The sequence below is a fragment of the Oncorhynchus kisutch genome, linkage group LG26 (genome assembly GCF_002021735.2).
Source record: "Oncorhynchus kisutch isolate 150728-3 linkage group LG26, Okis_V2, whole genome shotgun sequence".
Classification (NCBI taxonomy): Eukaryota; Metazoa; Chordata; class Actinopteri; order Salmoniformes; family Salmonidae; genus Oncorhynchus; species Oncorhynchus kisutch.
This window is the reverse complement of record NC_034199.2, coordinates 24,069,285-24,085,375: the sequence shown is the minus strand read 5'-3', so window position 1 is coordinate 24,085,375 and position 16,091 is coordinate 24,069,285. Positions and strand designations below refer to the sequence as shown.

General features: G+C 43.6%; 1 protein-coding gene across 2 annotated transcripts in view; it reads left to right on the top strand.

The window, feature by feature from the left end:
- The window catches only part of myo16 (myosin XVI), a 180,704-nt gene that overhangs the window by 11,157 nt on the left and 153,456 nt on the right, over positions 1-16,091 (top strand). For both annotated transcript variants that reach the window (XM_031805846.1, XM_031805847.1), the window contains exon 2: positions 2,737-3,009. In XM_031805846.1, coding sequence (XP_031661706.1) covers positions 2,737-3,009 — 273 coding nt within the window. The remainder of the gene's footprint in view (positions 1-2,736; positions 3,010-16,091) is intronic.

Below are 16,091 nucleotides of genomic sequence, written 5' to 3'. Positions count from 1 at the left end.
GGGAGGGAGGGATTAGATTACAGGGGTGAGAGGAAGACAGACAGGCAGATAGTTATGGGACAGACAAGAGGAAGAGGAAGACAAGGAGGTTAAAGACCAAGTGAAAGTGATGTGGAGAGGGCTTAAAAGTAAAGAGACTGCGAAAGACAGTCAGACAGGCAAAGTGACAGAGTGAGGGCGAGGAGGAAAGGAGAGAGGGATGAGGAGGAAGATAACCTGAAAAAGAGAATTAGAGTGGGTTAAAAGGAGAGGGAAAGAAGGCAGACAGTTATACTAGCAGACAGTTAGACTAGCAGACAGTTAGGCTAGCAGACAGTTAGACTAGCAGACAGTTAGACTAGCAGACAGTTAGACTAGCGGACAGTCAGACAAACAGACAGTTAGACAAACAGACAGTTAGGCTAGCAGAGAGTTAGACTAGCAGAGAGTTAGACAAGCAGACAAGCAGACAGTTAGACAAACAGACAGTTAGACAAGCAGACAGTTAGACAAGCAGACAAGCAGACAGTTAGACAAGCAGACAGTTAGACAAACAGACAGTTAGACAAGCAGACAAACAGACAGTTAGACAAGCAGACAAACAGACAGTTAGACAAGCAGATAGTTAGACAAGCAGACAGTTAGACAAGCAGACAGTTAGACAAGCAGACATACAGGCAGTTAGACTAGCAGACAGTTAGGCTAGCAGACAGTTAGGCTAGCAGACAGTTAGACAAGCAGACATACAGGCAGTTAGACAAGCAGACAGTTAGACAAGCAGACAGTTAGACAACCAGACAGTTAGACAAGCAGACATACAGGCAGTTAGACAAACAGACAGTTAGACAAGCAGACATACAGGCAGTTAGACAACCAGACAGTTAGACAAGCAGACATACAGGCAGTTAGACAAACAGACAGTTAGACAAGCAGACAGTTAGACAACCAGACAGTTAGACAAGCAGACATACAGGCAGTTAGACAAGCAGACAGTTAGACAACCAGACAGTTAGACAAGCAGACATACAGGCAGTTAGACAAACAGACAGTTAGACAAGCAGACATACAGGCAGTTAGACAAACAGACAGTTAGACAAGCAGACATACAGGCAGTTAGACAAACAGACAGTTAGACAAGCAGACATACAGGCAGTTAGACAAACAGACAGTTAGACAAGCAGACATACAGGCAGTTAGACAAGCAGACAGTTAGACAAGCAGACATACAGGCAGTTAGACAACCAGACAGTTAGACAAGCAGACATACAGGCAGTTAGACAAACAGACAGTTAGACAAGCAGACATACAGGCAGTTAGACAAGCAGACATACAGGCAGTTAGACAAGCAGACAGTTAGACAAGCAGACAGTTAGACAAGCAGACAGTTAGACAAGCAGGCAGTTAGACAAGCAGACAGTTAGACAAACAGACATACAGGCAGTTAGACAAGCAGACAGTTAGACAAGCAGACAGTTAGACAAGCAGACATACAGGCAGTTAGACAAACAGACAGTTAGACAAGCAGACATACAGGCAGTTAGACAAGCAGACAGTTAGACAAGCAGACATGAATAGAAGAGGAGTATGTGAGAAAAATGGAACTGTCTGTAATTTATCTGCAAAGGCAGCCTTTCCAAAGTTCTGTTTCCCTCCCCTGTGGTCTAGCAGTGACCTGAATTACTGCACTAATCACTGCTGTCTTTGTCTCTGTCTCTGTCTAACAGACATCCACACACACACACACACACACACACACACACACACACACACACACACACACACACACACACACACACACACGCAATCACCACATCATTGAAAACGTTCTGTATTGCATCCGGGGGCAGACTTTGGGTAACAAGATTGTCTGGAATTCAATTCCTTCTGATTACTTTTTTATGCGCTTGGAAGCATCATGGTCTCTGATTGCCTATGAATTGCAACTTTACTTCTGGTTGGTCTGATTTTCAGCCTTCATCACTGAACAATGCTATGCACATTTACCATTTTATAAGTCTGGAACTACCTTCTTAAATAAGCATGGTTTGGTCCTGATGTGTCGTGATCCATTCCACTGCAGTCAATGAGGTTTAGCTGTGCTGCAGCAGTAATAGGCAGACAGACAATAATAGGTTCAGTGACTGGATAGTGAGCAGAACAACTGGCTCTCTTCCACTGGGACAGGCAACATGCTAAGTCATGATATTCACTACAGCCGTTGGGATGCAGGAGAGAAGACACTAAACAGTGTGTTTTTTTTTCAAAACACCCAGAGGATAAAGGCAGTACAAGTGTAGTCCATTATAAACACACACACTAAAGGCTTGTAGGTGAAACAGACAGCACTGGTGTACTTTATCATCCCAGTGTAGTCCATTATAAACACACACACACACACTAAAGGCTTGTAGGTGAAACAGACAGCACTGGTGTACTTTATCATCCAAATGTCCCATTCGCTCAGTGTCAGACTATATTTAAATAAACATGGAGTAGTTCGAGTTATTTACTGTATCTAACAGCAGTGTCTGTGTCTTATACACACACACACACACACACACACACACACACACACACACACACACACACACACACACACACACACACACACACACACACTAGCTGTTTTACTATGTTTAACATCACTCTATTTTCAACTTGTATAAACTGTTGAGACAGATTTTCATCACAAAACATGATATGCTAATGTATTTCTATCTCCTTTTCCCTTCTCTACCTCCCTCCCTCCCTCTGCAGGTTGTTTTCAGCTATGTAACGTGTTTCGTCAGAACATGGAGATCGACCAGTGTCTGCTGGAGTCTCTCCCGTTTGGCCAGCGCCAGCGTCTGGTCAGGAGGATGCGCTGTGACCAAATAAGGGAGTACTATGAGCGGGAGAAGACCCTGCAGAAACTGGGAGGAGGAGTCAAGGTAAAAGCCCCGCCCACCAGCCAAATGAAGAGACACAGCATTCGCTTCAGCCTCGGTGACATCATACAGGACGCCATCGTACGCCACGACGACAAAGAAGGTTTGTGTTTACCTATGTCTGCCTGCATGTCTGTCTGTCTGTATGGGGGGTAGCTATACAGATAAAGAGTATGTTGATGCTAGTATTTCCACAGTGTAATGGCTATATTTCTGTAAAACTGTCTTAGATTAAATTCACAACCTGATGGCATCATATCTGAGTTCAGTAGCACTTAATTTGAGCTATTGACTTCTGACAGTTTTATGAGCTTTGAGTCAGTTCAATCAGAATAGGCAGTGGGAAGTGTTCAGTGTGTACTGAGTGGCATACATTAGATTTTTTACCTCTATTTAACTAGGCAAGTCAGTTAAGAACAAATTCTTATTTTCAATGAAGGCCTAGGAACAGTGGGTTAACTGCCTGTTCAGGAACAGAATGACAGATTTGTACCTTGTCAGCTTGGGGGTTTGAACTTGCAACCTAGTCCAACGCTCTAACCACTAGGCTACCCTGCCGACCATGAGCTCTACTCTTACAGCACTTACATCATTCTCTGCACGTCTGTGGACCATATGAGTCCCTTTCAAATCACTCACACACATATACGAACATGTGTACACTGGCGTGCACAGACCTAGTCTGTTTACCCTCTCCATACCCATCCCTACAGACCTATAGTAATGCAACAGACCTAGTCTGTTTACCCTCTCCATACCCATCCCTACAGACCTATAGTAATGCAACAGACCTAGTCTGTTTACCCTCTCCATACCCATCCCTACAGACCTATAGTAATGCAACAGACCTAGTCTGTTTACCCTCTCCATACCCATCCCTACAGACCTATAGTAATGCAACAGACCTAGTCTGTTTACCCTCTCCATACCCATCCCTACAGACCTATAGTAATGCAACAGACCTAGTCCACATGTTTTGGGTTTACCCTCTCCACACCCATCCCTACAGACCTATAGTAATGCAACAGACCTAGTCCACATGTTTTGGGTTTACCCTCTCCACACCCATCCCTACAGACCTATAGTAATGCAACAGACCTAGTCCACATGTTTTGGGTTTACCCTCTCCACACCCATCCCTACAGACCTATAGTAATGCAACAGACCTAGTCCACATGTTTTGGGTTTACCCTCTCCACACCCATCCCTACAGACCTATAGTAATGCAACAGACCTAGTCCACATGTTTTGGGTTTACCCTCTCCACACCCATCCCTACAGACCTATAGTAATGCAACAGATCTAGTCCACATGTTTTGGGTTTACCCTCTCCACACCCATCCCTACAGACCTATAGTAATGCAACAGATCTAGTCCACATGTTTTGGGTTTACCCTCTCCACACCCATCCCTACAGACCTATAGTAATGCAACAGATCTAGTCCACATGTTTTGGGTTTACCCTCTCCACACCCATCCCTACAGACCTATAGTAATGCAACAGATCTAGTCCACATGTTTTGGGTTTACCCTCTCCACACCCATCCCTACAGACCTATAGTAATGCAACAGACCTAGTCCACATGTTTTGGGTTTACCCTCTCCACACCCATCCCTACAGACCTATAGTAATGCAACAGATCTAGTCCACATGTTTTGGGTTTACCCTCTCCACACCCATCCCTACAGACTTATAGTAATGCAACAGACCTCAAAACATTATCAGCATCCCGAAGTGGGTCTCAGTTGAAAGTGAACAGAAGACATTTAGTCAGTGCCTCCCACGGAGCGATAAAAAAAGCCTCTCTCTATCTCTCTAGTCCTTATTTTTCTCCCTTCCTCTCTTTGTATTCTGTTCCTCCTTCAATATTCACTCTTCATTCCCTCTCCAGAGTTTCAGCTGCTAATCATTATTCTGCTTAGTGTGTGTGTGTGTGTGTGTGTGTGTGTGTGTGTGTGTGTGTGTGTGTGTGTGTGTGTGTGTGTGTGTGTGTGTGTGTGTGTGTGTGTGTGTGTGTGTGTGTGTGTGTGTGTCTTAGTGCAGCAGTTGGGAAAAGACAAATGGATGTGGCAAGGGGGAGGAGTGGCCATTAGCTTTGCAGTATTAGCTCATTCTTCAAACTGATTACATGCTAGTCATGACACAAACTCTCTAACTCTGTCACACACACAAACACACACACACTTATTCATAAAAACACACCTAGCTAGAGTGAAATGCAGCTCTTGGGAGACAAGCAGAAGTAATCTAATACAGAAGGGTTTGTGCAGATCAGCACAACGATTACAGAGCTCAGAGATTTCTCCCATTATGTGCGATGGAGCAGGTGATATTAAGTCAACCATAGTCAGCTATTCTGACTATCCCCAGGACAGCTGACCAGATTGTGTGTGTGTGTGTGTGTGTGTGCACACCTCCCTATTCTATCAACTGAGAGATTCCTCATTATGGATTCTACCTAGACCTCAGAGGGGAGAGAGAGAGAGAGCTCTTGTCAGCCTGACTCTAAATCATCTGTTGCCCCAGGCAGGGATCTGAGGGACTCTACCCTTAATGCCACAGTCCCATACACACAGAGCTGCAGTCAAACATACTCTATCTCTTCATAAAGTATCACTACTAGTGGATACTCTATACTCTATGAGTGCTTTTACAATAGGCATGTATTTATCTCACTATGGCCTCTTCTCTTGCTCCCTATTCTCTCTCTCTCTACCTCCCTTTCCTTTTTTCTTCTCTGTCTGTCTTTCTCCCTTTTCTCCCTTTTTCTCCCTCTCTCTCTCTCTCTCTCTCTCTCTCTCTCTCTCGCTCTCTCTCTCGCTCTCTTTCTCTCTCCATCCATCCCTTCCTTATCTTTCTCGCCACCCATGCTCTTGTTTGCCAGCCGTTTGCCCAGCTGCCTGTGTGTATCTGTCAGACCACCCAGCAGCCATTGCAGGTCACTATGCTAATCTCCCCCCTTTGGGCTGCCAATGATCTTCAGCTGGGGTACTTGAGAGCAGCTGGTGTACCCATGCAACTGCCTGACTAAAACCTGGTCCTTTGGCCGGGCATGAATCGCCACTGTTTACCACCCATGCAACAGCATGGTACAGGACTGGCACAAGACTGTTACTGCCACTGGCTTTTGGTATGGTGGGTAAAATCAGCTGCCAACCATAGGTCTCATTAACTAGACTTGGAACTGTCAAGGCTATGCTGAACAAGATGTTGTTGGATAAGATGTCTTTGGATGAGATGTTTTTGGAAAAGATGTGGTTGGACAAGATGTTGTTGGACAAGATGTTGTTGGACAAGATGTTGTTGGACAAGATGTTGTTGGATAAGATGTTGTTGGATAAGATGTTGTCCTGCAGATTTGATGTTCCATAGGCATGATACCGTGTAGATGGAGACATGATGATAAGTCTCATTTCACACCATCGGACTGAATTCCCTTCTTTTCATTCCTGCTATTACTGATTTGTTGCTTTGATGATCCCATGGTTAACTATCTAAAATTGTAGTCAGTAATGTGTCTTTTGGATTACTGTAATCTGATTACTTTCAGTTACTTCCTAATTCATTTTCCCTTAAAATGCAGAAGAAGACAACAATAATTATTTTTACACATTTGGTGTGTCATCATAGTGGTCTCAGGCTCACTCAGGTGGAAAAATCGTTAACATTTTAAATGCTGAATTGAATGTAATTGAGAAAGCAGAAAGGTCTCAATGTATTTGTTTCACTAACATCCTTTCTGAATTTAAGAGTAATCCAAGAAGTAATCATGTCGTTTTTAAAAAGTATCTGTAATCTGATACAATATCTTTGCTGGTAGAGTAAGCGATTACATTTATAGTTTTTTTGTAATCAGATTACATGTTATCAGTTACTCCCCAACCCTGATCTTTGGCCTGTTGACTGTTTCTATGTCTCTGTGTGTGTAATGTTATTTGTAGGCAATGTCAGTTTCTGTGTCTCTGTGTATGTGTACGTCTGTGCCAATTACTGTGTGGGAAAATACAGTAATGCTCCACAGCATGTTTCTGACTCAATCCCACTCCATTCCAAATCCATGTAGGAAACATGGTCGCCTCAGGCCTCCTTTATCCCAGGAGATATGTGGGAACATTTCTGGAATTGTATTCACAGCAAAATCCTTAATCATTTTTGAGAGGAGGAAATGTGTAAATACACCCCATGTTGAGAAGCCTAGGGGTCCATCTGGGGTGAAAGGGGGGTAATTTAGGGGGACGGGGTGGGAATTGGGGTTGGTTCTGCCTGTACCAAGATCCCCAAACCCTGGAAAACCGGACTCAGCGCAGAACATGAGGATGTGTGGAAGGAAAATCAATGCTTAGTATTCCACAGGGATCTCATCTCAGCCCGTTGTTATTAGTGATGAGATCAGCTCCTCTGTTCTGGAGATGATGGAGGAAATACCACCCTCAAAGATGTATGTAGCAGATTTGGTTTTCTGCTTTGCTTTATCCTGTGAAGGCCTTATCTGGTGGTGAATCTCTCATTGAAGTGTAAAGCTATGAAATGACAGTGATAGACTGTGTCCAAACGTTTATCTAGCTATAGCGAGGCATGGAGATATTATTCTGGATGACTGTGGAATGTCTGTGGTATGAACGTCTTCTGTATTAGTTGTGTACGGTATTCATCATGGCACCCAACCTCCCTCTGTAATTATTTATATGTTTTCATTTCATTTGTTCTTTGATTGATACAATAATGGCTATGAACCATTCCAGATGAGAAAACAACACCTTGTACCATCATGACTCATTATCATTTAAAGAATGTTTGGCATCTCTCTCTCTCTCTATCTCTCTATCTCTCTCTTTCTCTCTCCGTCTGTGTGTCTATCCTAATTCAACTTTGTCAGTATGGAGTTGGCTTTGGACACAGATTCACAGATAAATTATAAACACTCTGCTGACGAGGCAGGCTAGTAATAAGAGATGTACACACACACTTATCTTATCAGAAATCACTGGCAGGAAATAAGATGGAAGCAGAGAGGAAAATAGAGAGTGACAGAGATGTGGAGATGGGTAAAGAGATTGAAAGGAGAGGATAGAGGGCTATGTCAATAAAAAAAAGTAGAAAGTGAGAATCAAAGAAAAATAACAGGCAGGGAGGGATATGGTGAATGGGGGAAAAAGAGAGAATGAGAGACAAGAGAGACCTGAGCCTTTTTCAGCTCGATTCCTCCCTGCCATATGTAAACTGGGACTTGCATTGGTAGTGACATTTGGTGAAATTGCCTTTCTAAAGTAATCTCTTAACTTCATCAGTGGGAGGCACGGCTGTGACCGGAGCATCTGTTCTCTTCAAGAGGCGTGGAATCCAAAATCAATTCACAATACCATTCCAGAATGATGATGTGGAATGTTCCACACTGGGGAATGATTGGTATATACAGTAGCTGTGTTATTGAGGTGATATTAGATGTTACGTTCCCTGCAAAATCATATGTTTGATGTGATTGAGTCTACTGTATATGAATAATTTTTATTATCTTATATGAGGTTAGGGGTCTGGTAGAGAGAGATATTACTTGAGTGTGACAGAGTGGCTCTCTGTCCAGTTGCAGTTCACAGCTGTTTGATAACCTGATAATCATAATATAGTTCTGTGTTTCAATGCCTAGGAAACCTGTTTAATATTAGCATCTGTCCATTATTACTCTGCATCTAACCAAAGTAGTGGGTGTTTTAATATCAGATTACTATACATCATGATATGATCATGTGACTTGTGTTGTGATTTAGATTTCATAATATATCAAATCTGAGAATGAGAACGGTTGAGATTCTCTTTGACTATGAAACGCCCTGTATCAGTGATTGGGTGCCCTGTCGTGCATACATTACACAATCAACTGAGACCTCCTGTCACTTAAGACAGGTGTAATTACATGTAGGAAAATCCTCCTTTCTCCTCCTCCCCTCTCCCTACTCGCTTCCTCCTCTTGAGTCTGTCCTCTACCCGATCAGATAGGATCAGTGATCACGCTTTGGGTATAGGCATGCAATTAGCTTGACTGTGTATTTAGACGTCTTGACAAAGGTGTGTGTGTGTGTGTGTGTGTGTGCATGCATATGTGTGAGCGTGGTGCTAAACACTGAGGTGAGGAAGACATGTAACAATGACAGCAGAGGCCATTAGTGCTTCTACTTCAGACAAACAGACAGACAGACAGACAGAGTGTTACTGGTGCTATTCACTGTCTGTCTGTCTGTCTGATCGGTTTCAGTATAGCAAGCTTGATAGTGTCCGTGTTGAAGATCGTCCTCACTCCCATACAGCTCTGGTACAGTTATCTATCTGTCAGAGCTAGAAGCTCGTTGTCTGCATCACACATCAATCCCTTTCCCAGGGGCCTTTGCAGTGGAAGGTAGATGTCATGCTGTGACACCGTGCCAAATCCTCTCCGTTGATTGAACGAAGGAGTGAGAAAGAGAGAGAAACCAGAAATCTGGACACAATAACTGACTCTTTGTGATTATTGTGGCCTTTGTCCACCAAATAGGGGAACTGATCAATGTTTTACATTGTATTTATTTATTTCACCTTTATTTAATCAGGTCGGCCAGTTGAGAACAAGTTCTAATTTACAACTGCGACCTGGTCAAGATAAAGCAAAGCAGTGCGGCAAAAACAACAACACAGAGTTACACATGGGATAAACAAACGTACAGTCAATAACACAATAGAAAAATCTGTATACAGTGTGTGCAAATGAAGTAAGGAGATAAGGCAATAAATAGACCAATAGTGGCAAAGTAATTTCAATTTAGCAATTTACACTGGAGTGATATACTGTAATTGCAGATGAGGATGTGCAAGTAGAAATACTGGACTGCAAAAGAGCAGAAAAACAAAAACAAATATGGGGATGAGGTAGATAGTTGGTTGGATGGGCTATTTACAGATGGGCTGTAGCTGCAGAGATCGGTAAGCTGCTCTGACTGCTGACGCTTAAAGTTAGTGAGGGAGATATAAGTCTCCAACTTCAGTGATTTTTGCAATTCGTTCCAGTCATAGGCAGCAGAAAACTGGAAGGAATGGGGGCCAAAGGAGGTGTTGGCTTTAGGGATGACCAGTGAAATATACCTTTTGGAGCGCATGCTACGGGTGGGTGTTGCTATCGTGACCAGTGAGCTGAGATAAGGTGGAGCTTTACCTAGCAAAGACTTATAGATGACCTGGAGCCAGTGGGTTTGGTGACAAATATGTAGCGAGGACCAGCCAACGAGAGCGTACAGGTCGCAGTGGTGGGAAGTATATGAGGCTTTGGTGACAAAACAGATGGCACTGTGATAGACTGCATCCAATTTGCTGAGTAGAGTGTTGGAGGATATTTTGTAAATTACGTCACCGAAGTCAAGTATCGGTAGGATAGTCAGTTTTACAAGGGTATGTTTGGCAACATGAGTGAAGGAGGCTTTGTTGCGAAATAGGAAGCCGATTCTAGATGTAATTTTGGATTGGAGATGCTTAATGTAAGTCTGGAAGGAGAGTTTAGTCTAACCAGACACCTAAGAATTTATAATTGTCCACATATTCTAAGTCAGAACCGTCCAGAGGTGTGATGCTAGTCGGGCGGGCGGGTGCGGGCAGCGATTGGTTGAAGAGCATGCATTTTGTTTTACTTGCATTTAAGATCAGTTAGAGGCCACTGAAGTAGTGTTGTATGGCGTTGAAGCTCGTTTGGAGGTTTGTTAACACAGCGTCCAAGGAAAGGCCAGATGTATACAGAATGGTGTCGTCTGCATAGAGGTGGATCAAGGAATCACCCGCAGCAAGAGCGACATCATTGATATATACAGAGAAAATAGTCAGCCTGAGAATTGAACCCTGTGGCACCCCCATAGAGACTGTTCTAGGTTCTCTCTATGGGGGTGCCACAGGTTCTCTCTTTCTTTCTCTCTCTCGGAGGACCTGAGCCCTAGGACCATGCCCCAGGACTACCTGACATGATGACTCCTTGCTGTCCCCAGTCCACCTGGCCATGCTGCTGTTCCAGTTTCAACTGACCTGAGCCCTAGGACCATGCCCCAGGACTACCTGACATGATGACTCCTTGCTGTCCCCAGTCCACCTGGCCATGCTGCTGCTCCAGTTTCAACTTCCACCTGACTGTGCTGCTGCTCCAGTTTCAACTGTTCTGCCTTATTATTATTCGACCATGCTGGTCATTTATGAACATTTGAACATCTTGGCCATGTTCTGTTATAATCTCCACCCGGCACAGCCAGAAGAGGACTGGCCACCCCACATAGCCTGGTTCCTCTCTAGGTTTCTTCCTAGGTATTGGCCTTTCTAGGGCGTTTTTCCTAGCCACCGTGCTTCTACACCTGCATTGCTTGCTGTTTGGGGTTTTAGGCTGGGTTTCTGTACAGCACTTTGAGATATCAGCTGATGTACGAAGGGCTATATAAATACATTTGATTTGATTTGATTTGTTAGAGGTCCGGACAACAGGTCCTCCGATTTGACACACTGAACTCTATCTGAGAAGTAGTTAGTGAACCAGGCGAGGCAGTCATTAGAGAAACCAAAGCTGTTGAGTCTGCCGATAAGAATACGGTGATTGACAGAGTCAAAAGCCTTGTCCAGGTCGATGAAGACAGTTGCACAGTGCTGTTGCACAGTGCTGTCTTTTATCGATGGTGGATATGATATCGTTTAGGACCTTGAGCGTGGCTGAGGTGCACCCGTGACCAGCTCGGAAACCTGATTGCATAGATGAGAAGGTACGGTGGGATTTGAAATGGTTAGTGATCTGTTTGCTCACTTGGCTTTCGAAGACTTTAGAACAGCAGGGCAGGATGGATACAGGCCTGTAACAGTTTGGGTCTAGTGTGTCTTCCCCTTTGAAGATTGGGATGACTGCGGCTGCTTTCCAATCTTTAGGAATCTCAGATGATACGAAAGAGAGGTTGAACAGACTAGTAATAGGGGTATCTAACCCAATGTGAGAATTAAGCCAGAGATATTACTTGAGAAACAAGAGGAGCTTAAGAGAAACTTTAATAAGGAAAGCACATACTTGTGAACTCATTTGTTGCTACTGAGCTTTGCTCAGTACAAATGTCATTTAGATTCCATTTTTACATATGCTGCAGAATATCTTGTAGCATTTTTTTATTAAGATGTCAAGCCCTAGGGAAACTGGTTCCAACAGACTACTACTAACTGAATGTCCTTCAATGCTTCAAGATTGTTCGGGAGAGAATAAACTTGGTTAACACTTTTTATGATCCATCTGTCTATGCACACATAATACTGAATTTAATACTTTCTACAATCCTTAACAGGCTATATGAATGCATAGCTTATGAATGCATAGCTTAATCACTCTAACAGAATTCATAAAGCATTACTCACAGAGATTCACAGAAAGTATTCCCCAAATAATGCGGTGGAATTACAAATTCCAAATCTCTCCAGATAACCTTTTTTCTGCATCACAGATCCCATCATGGAAGTCTGTGCTCTTAGGATTGTGTCTTGTCTGAGAACAGTGTATATTGTTTTTCCTGAAGGATGGAAACTGAGAGAAGACTCCAAAGCTCTTTTGGAAAACATAGAGCAGCCATGCAAGACGAGGGATTGTGGTGACTATGAATGTCTGATAAGAAGAACTGAGACGGAATAATTCACAGGGATGAGAACTCTTACAGCAGGTTTCATATTGGAGGGTTGGGATGAGGCATAGCGGAACACACATAGGAACTCATAATATGGATGGTGGACTGGTAAGGAATGTGAAAAAGAGGTCATAGGTAACGTATGTCATGTCATTGAAGGGGCATTTGAAGATACATTCACAAGGATGGAGTTCTGGGATGAATAGAACAGAGAGAAACATTGAGAGAAAGAGAGAGATGGATCGAGTGGGATTTGATTCCATCCCCTTATGAAGTAGCCTAGACATACCCTCCACTCACCGACTATGTAATACTCCTTCTTCCCCTCTCCCTCTCTCCCTAGAGGGAAAGCTACAGTATAACTGTATACTCCTCTTTTTGTTCTCCCGCTGCATCCATTGCATACGTCTCCCTGCCTGAATGCAATGCATGTCCGGGATGCTTTTCTCTAGGCGCCCATGGTGTATGCAATGTATTCACATCAGGTTCCTTGATGCCTGTATTTTTGCAGAATCATACCAGATCGACGCTTATCAATGATATCATGTTGGCATCACTTGCTTCCATTGTATATCATTAACTCAGTAGACATAGCTCTCAGGGCTGTAGTGGAGCATACTCTAACTGTACACCAGCGACTCGCTAATCATGTACATGCAATTCATACATGTTATGCAAGAGAGACTGGAGTGCCTCTGCCAGGTCTGGCGGTAGTACAAGGTCAGAGTGGAAACATGTTTCCCTTTCTGGAATGTGTCTGACCTGGCATCTACAGAAATATGTCTGATCCAACTCCACTTCTATAACTGAGGGAGACTCAAGGTTGGCATTGGACTCATAGTGTATTCCATTCAGTGTTTGCATTCTGGTTGCATCTGGTTAGAGTTTGGCTGGAGGGACTGTATGATAAGCAGTATGTGGTCTTTTGGATGGCTGAAGAGTGGAATATGCCGATAGGGAGGATAGGGTCATCTTTTATTGGAAAGAAGGGTTCTGGGACAAACAGAGAACATCAGTCTTCTCTCTTTCTTTCTCCTTTCCTCTGTCATTATTCCTCCCGCCTCTTCTCTCCAGCTCTCGCTCTCTCCCTCCATCTCTCTTTCCCTCTCTCCACAACGGCTCCCATCTGGTTGCTATGGAAACTCCACATATGTCTCCCACAGCTGTTTTTCAGTTTCCCCCAAAATGACAGCTGGTTGTTTTCTCTCTCTTTCTCGCACACTCTCCCTCTCTCTCTCTTCGCGGTCAAACAGCCTGATGAAACAGAGCACACAGACAAACACACTCTCCCTCTCTCTCTTCACGGTCAAACAGCCTGATGAAACAGAGCACACAGACAAACACACTCTCCCTCTCTCTCTTCACGGTCAAACAGCCTGATGAAACAGAGCACACAGACAAACACACTCTCCCTCTCCCTCTTCACGGTCAAACAGCCTGATGAAACAGAGCACACAGACAAACACACTCTCCCTCTCTCTCTTCACGGTCAAACAGCCTGATGAAACAGAGAACACAGACAAACACACTCTCCCTCTCTCTCTTCACGGTCAAACAGCCTGATGAAACAGAGCACACAGACAAACACACTCTCTCTCTTTCTCTTCACGGTCAAACAGCCTGATGAAACAGAGCACACAGACAAACACACTCTCTCTCTTTCTCTTCACGGTCAAACAGCCTGATGAAACAGAGCACACAGACAAACACACTAAACACAGGGAAAAGAGCAACAACCTGATTTACATTCATTTACACTGCTGCCAAAATGCTCACTTCCTGAGTTAGCACTGATAAAATCAAGTCCAGTTTGTTTCGGTGCGCACACAGTTTTCATTAGGCATAAAAGGTGCAGTGAAATGTTTACCTGCGAGCTCACTCAACAGTACCGTACAACATCAATATCAATCATAATCAAATCAAAAGTAAGTAAGAAGGTAGTATGCACAGTGGTGATAATAATGCTAATCATGAAGACAGGGTATCCATTGGTTTTCCGTGAGTAGTATATGAGCTAGGTGGTAGTATTGTGTGTAGGAGATGGAAAAGACATGGTCTTGGAGTGTGTAGAGATGTAATGGTCCACAGCAATACTGGATAGTACCTGTCAATAATTTCAATAGAACATGACAGTGGGTAGCGTTGGCATATGAACCAATAGTAGAGCAGGACTTAGGACAGTGTTGACCTATGGACCAATAGAACAGCAGAACAGTGGGCAGTGTAAACGTATGGACCAATAGAACAGCAGAACAGTGGGCAGTGTAAACGTATGGACCAATAGAACAGCAGAACAGTGGGCAGTGTTATCGTATGGACCAATAGAACAGCAGAACAGTGGGCAGTGTAAACGTATGGACCAATAGAACAGCAGAACAGTGGGCAGTGTAAACGTATGGACCAATAGAACAGCAGAACAGTGGGCAGTGTAAACGTATGGACCAATAGAACAGCAGAACAGTGGGCAGTGTAAACGTATGGACCAATAGAACAGCAGAACAGTGGGCAGTGTAAACGTATGGACCAATAGAACAACAGAACAGTGGGCAGTGTTATCGTATGGACCAATAGAACAGCAGAACAGTGGGCAGTGTAAACGTATGGACCAATAGAACAGCAGAACAGTGGGCAGTGTAAACGTATGGACCAATAGAACAGCAGAACAGTGGGCAGTATAAACGTATGGACCAATAGAACAGCAGAACAGTGGGCAGTGTAAACGTATGGACCAATAGAACAGCAGAACAGTGGGCAGTGTAAACGTATGGACCAATAGAACAGCAGAACAGTGGGCAGTGTAAACGTATGGACCAATAGAGAACCACAACACCGGAAAGTGTTGTCTTTAGATCCAATAGAACAGAAATGGAACATCAGCCATATGGTCCAGCATACAGCACTTCTGTTTGATTGCCCTGAGGGTCAATAGATACATAGCTCTTGACTTCTGACCTCTGTTCAGTCATGCTCAACAATGCCCTATAAAAACACATAGACGGTCCTTCTAGTGTGTGGAAGGTCAAACAGACCTGATGCCGTCCAGACTGATGCCTGACTGTATCAGTCTATTATTTCTGATGACTAGTGATTCAATTAATATATACAGTAGTGTTCGGATTTCACAGTTTAGTCATTTAGCAGACAATGTTATCCAGGGTTATTCACCATTCTACTGAAGCACTGTAGGTGAACCAACCACCACATATGTTAATTAGCCTTAATTACTAACCTACAGTAGTTGGGATTATATTCCTGAGCTTTTAGGCGGGAGAGAGACTGTGTTTATGTGTGTGTGTATGTGAGAGAGAGCGAGCGAGAGAGAAATTAGTGTTGAATGACTTTAGGAAGGCTATGTTCTTCCTTATCAACCATTTAAGATCCATTAAGCACCAGAAGACTGTGTGTGTGCGCATATAAATGCGTGTGTGTGCATTAGTCATTTAGCAGACAATGTTATCAAGGGATATCCACCATTCTACTAAAGCACTGTAGGTGAGGTAACCACCATTATCCTTAATTACTCATCTAGGTGGG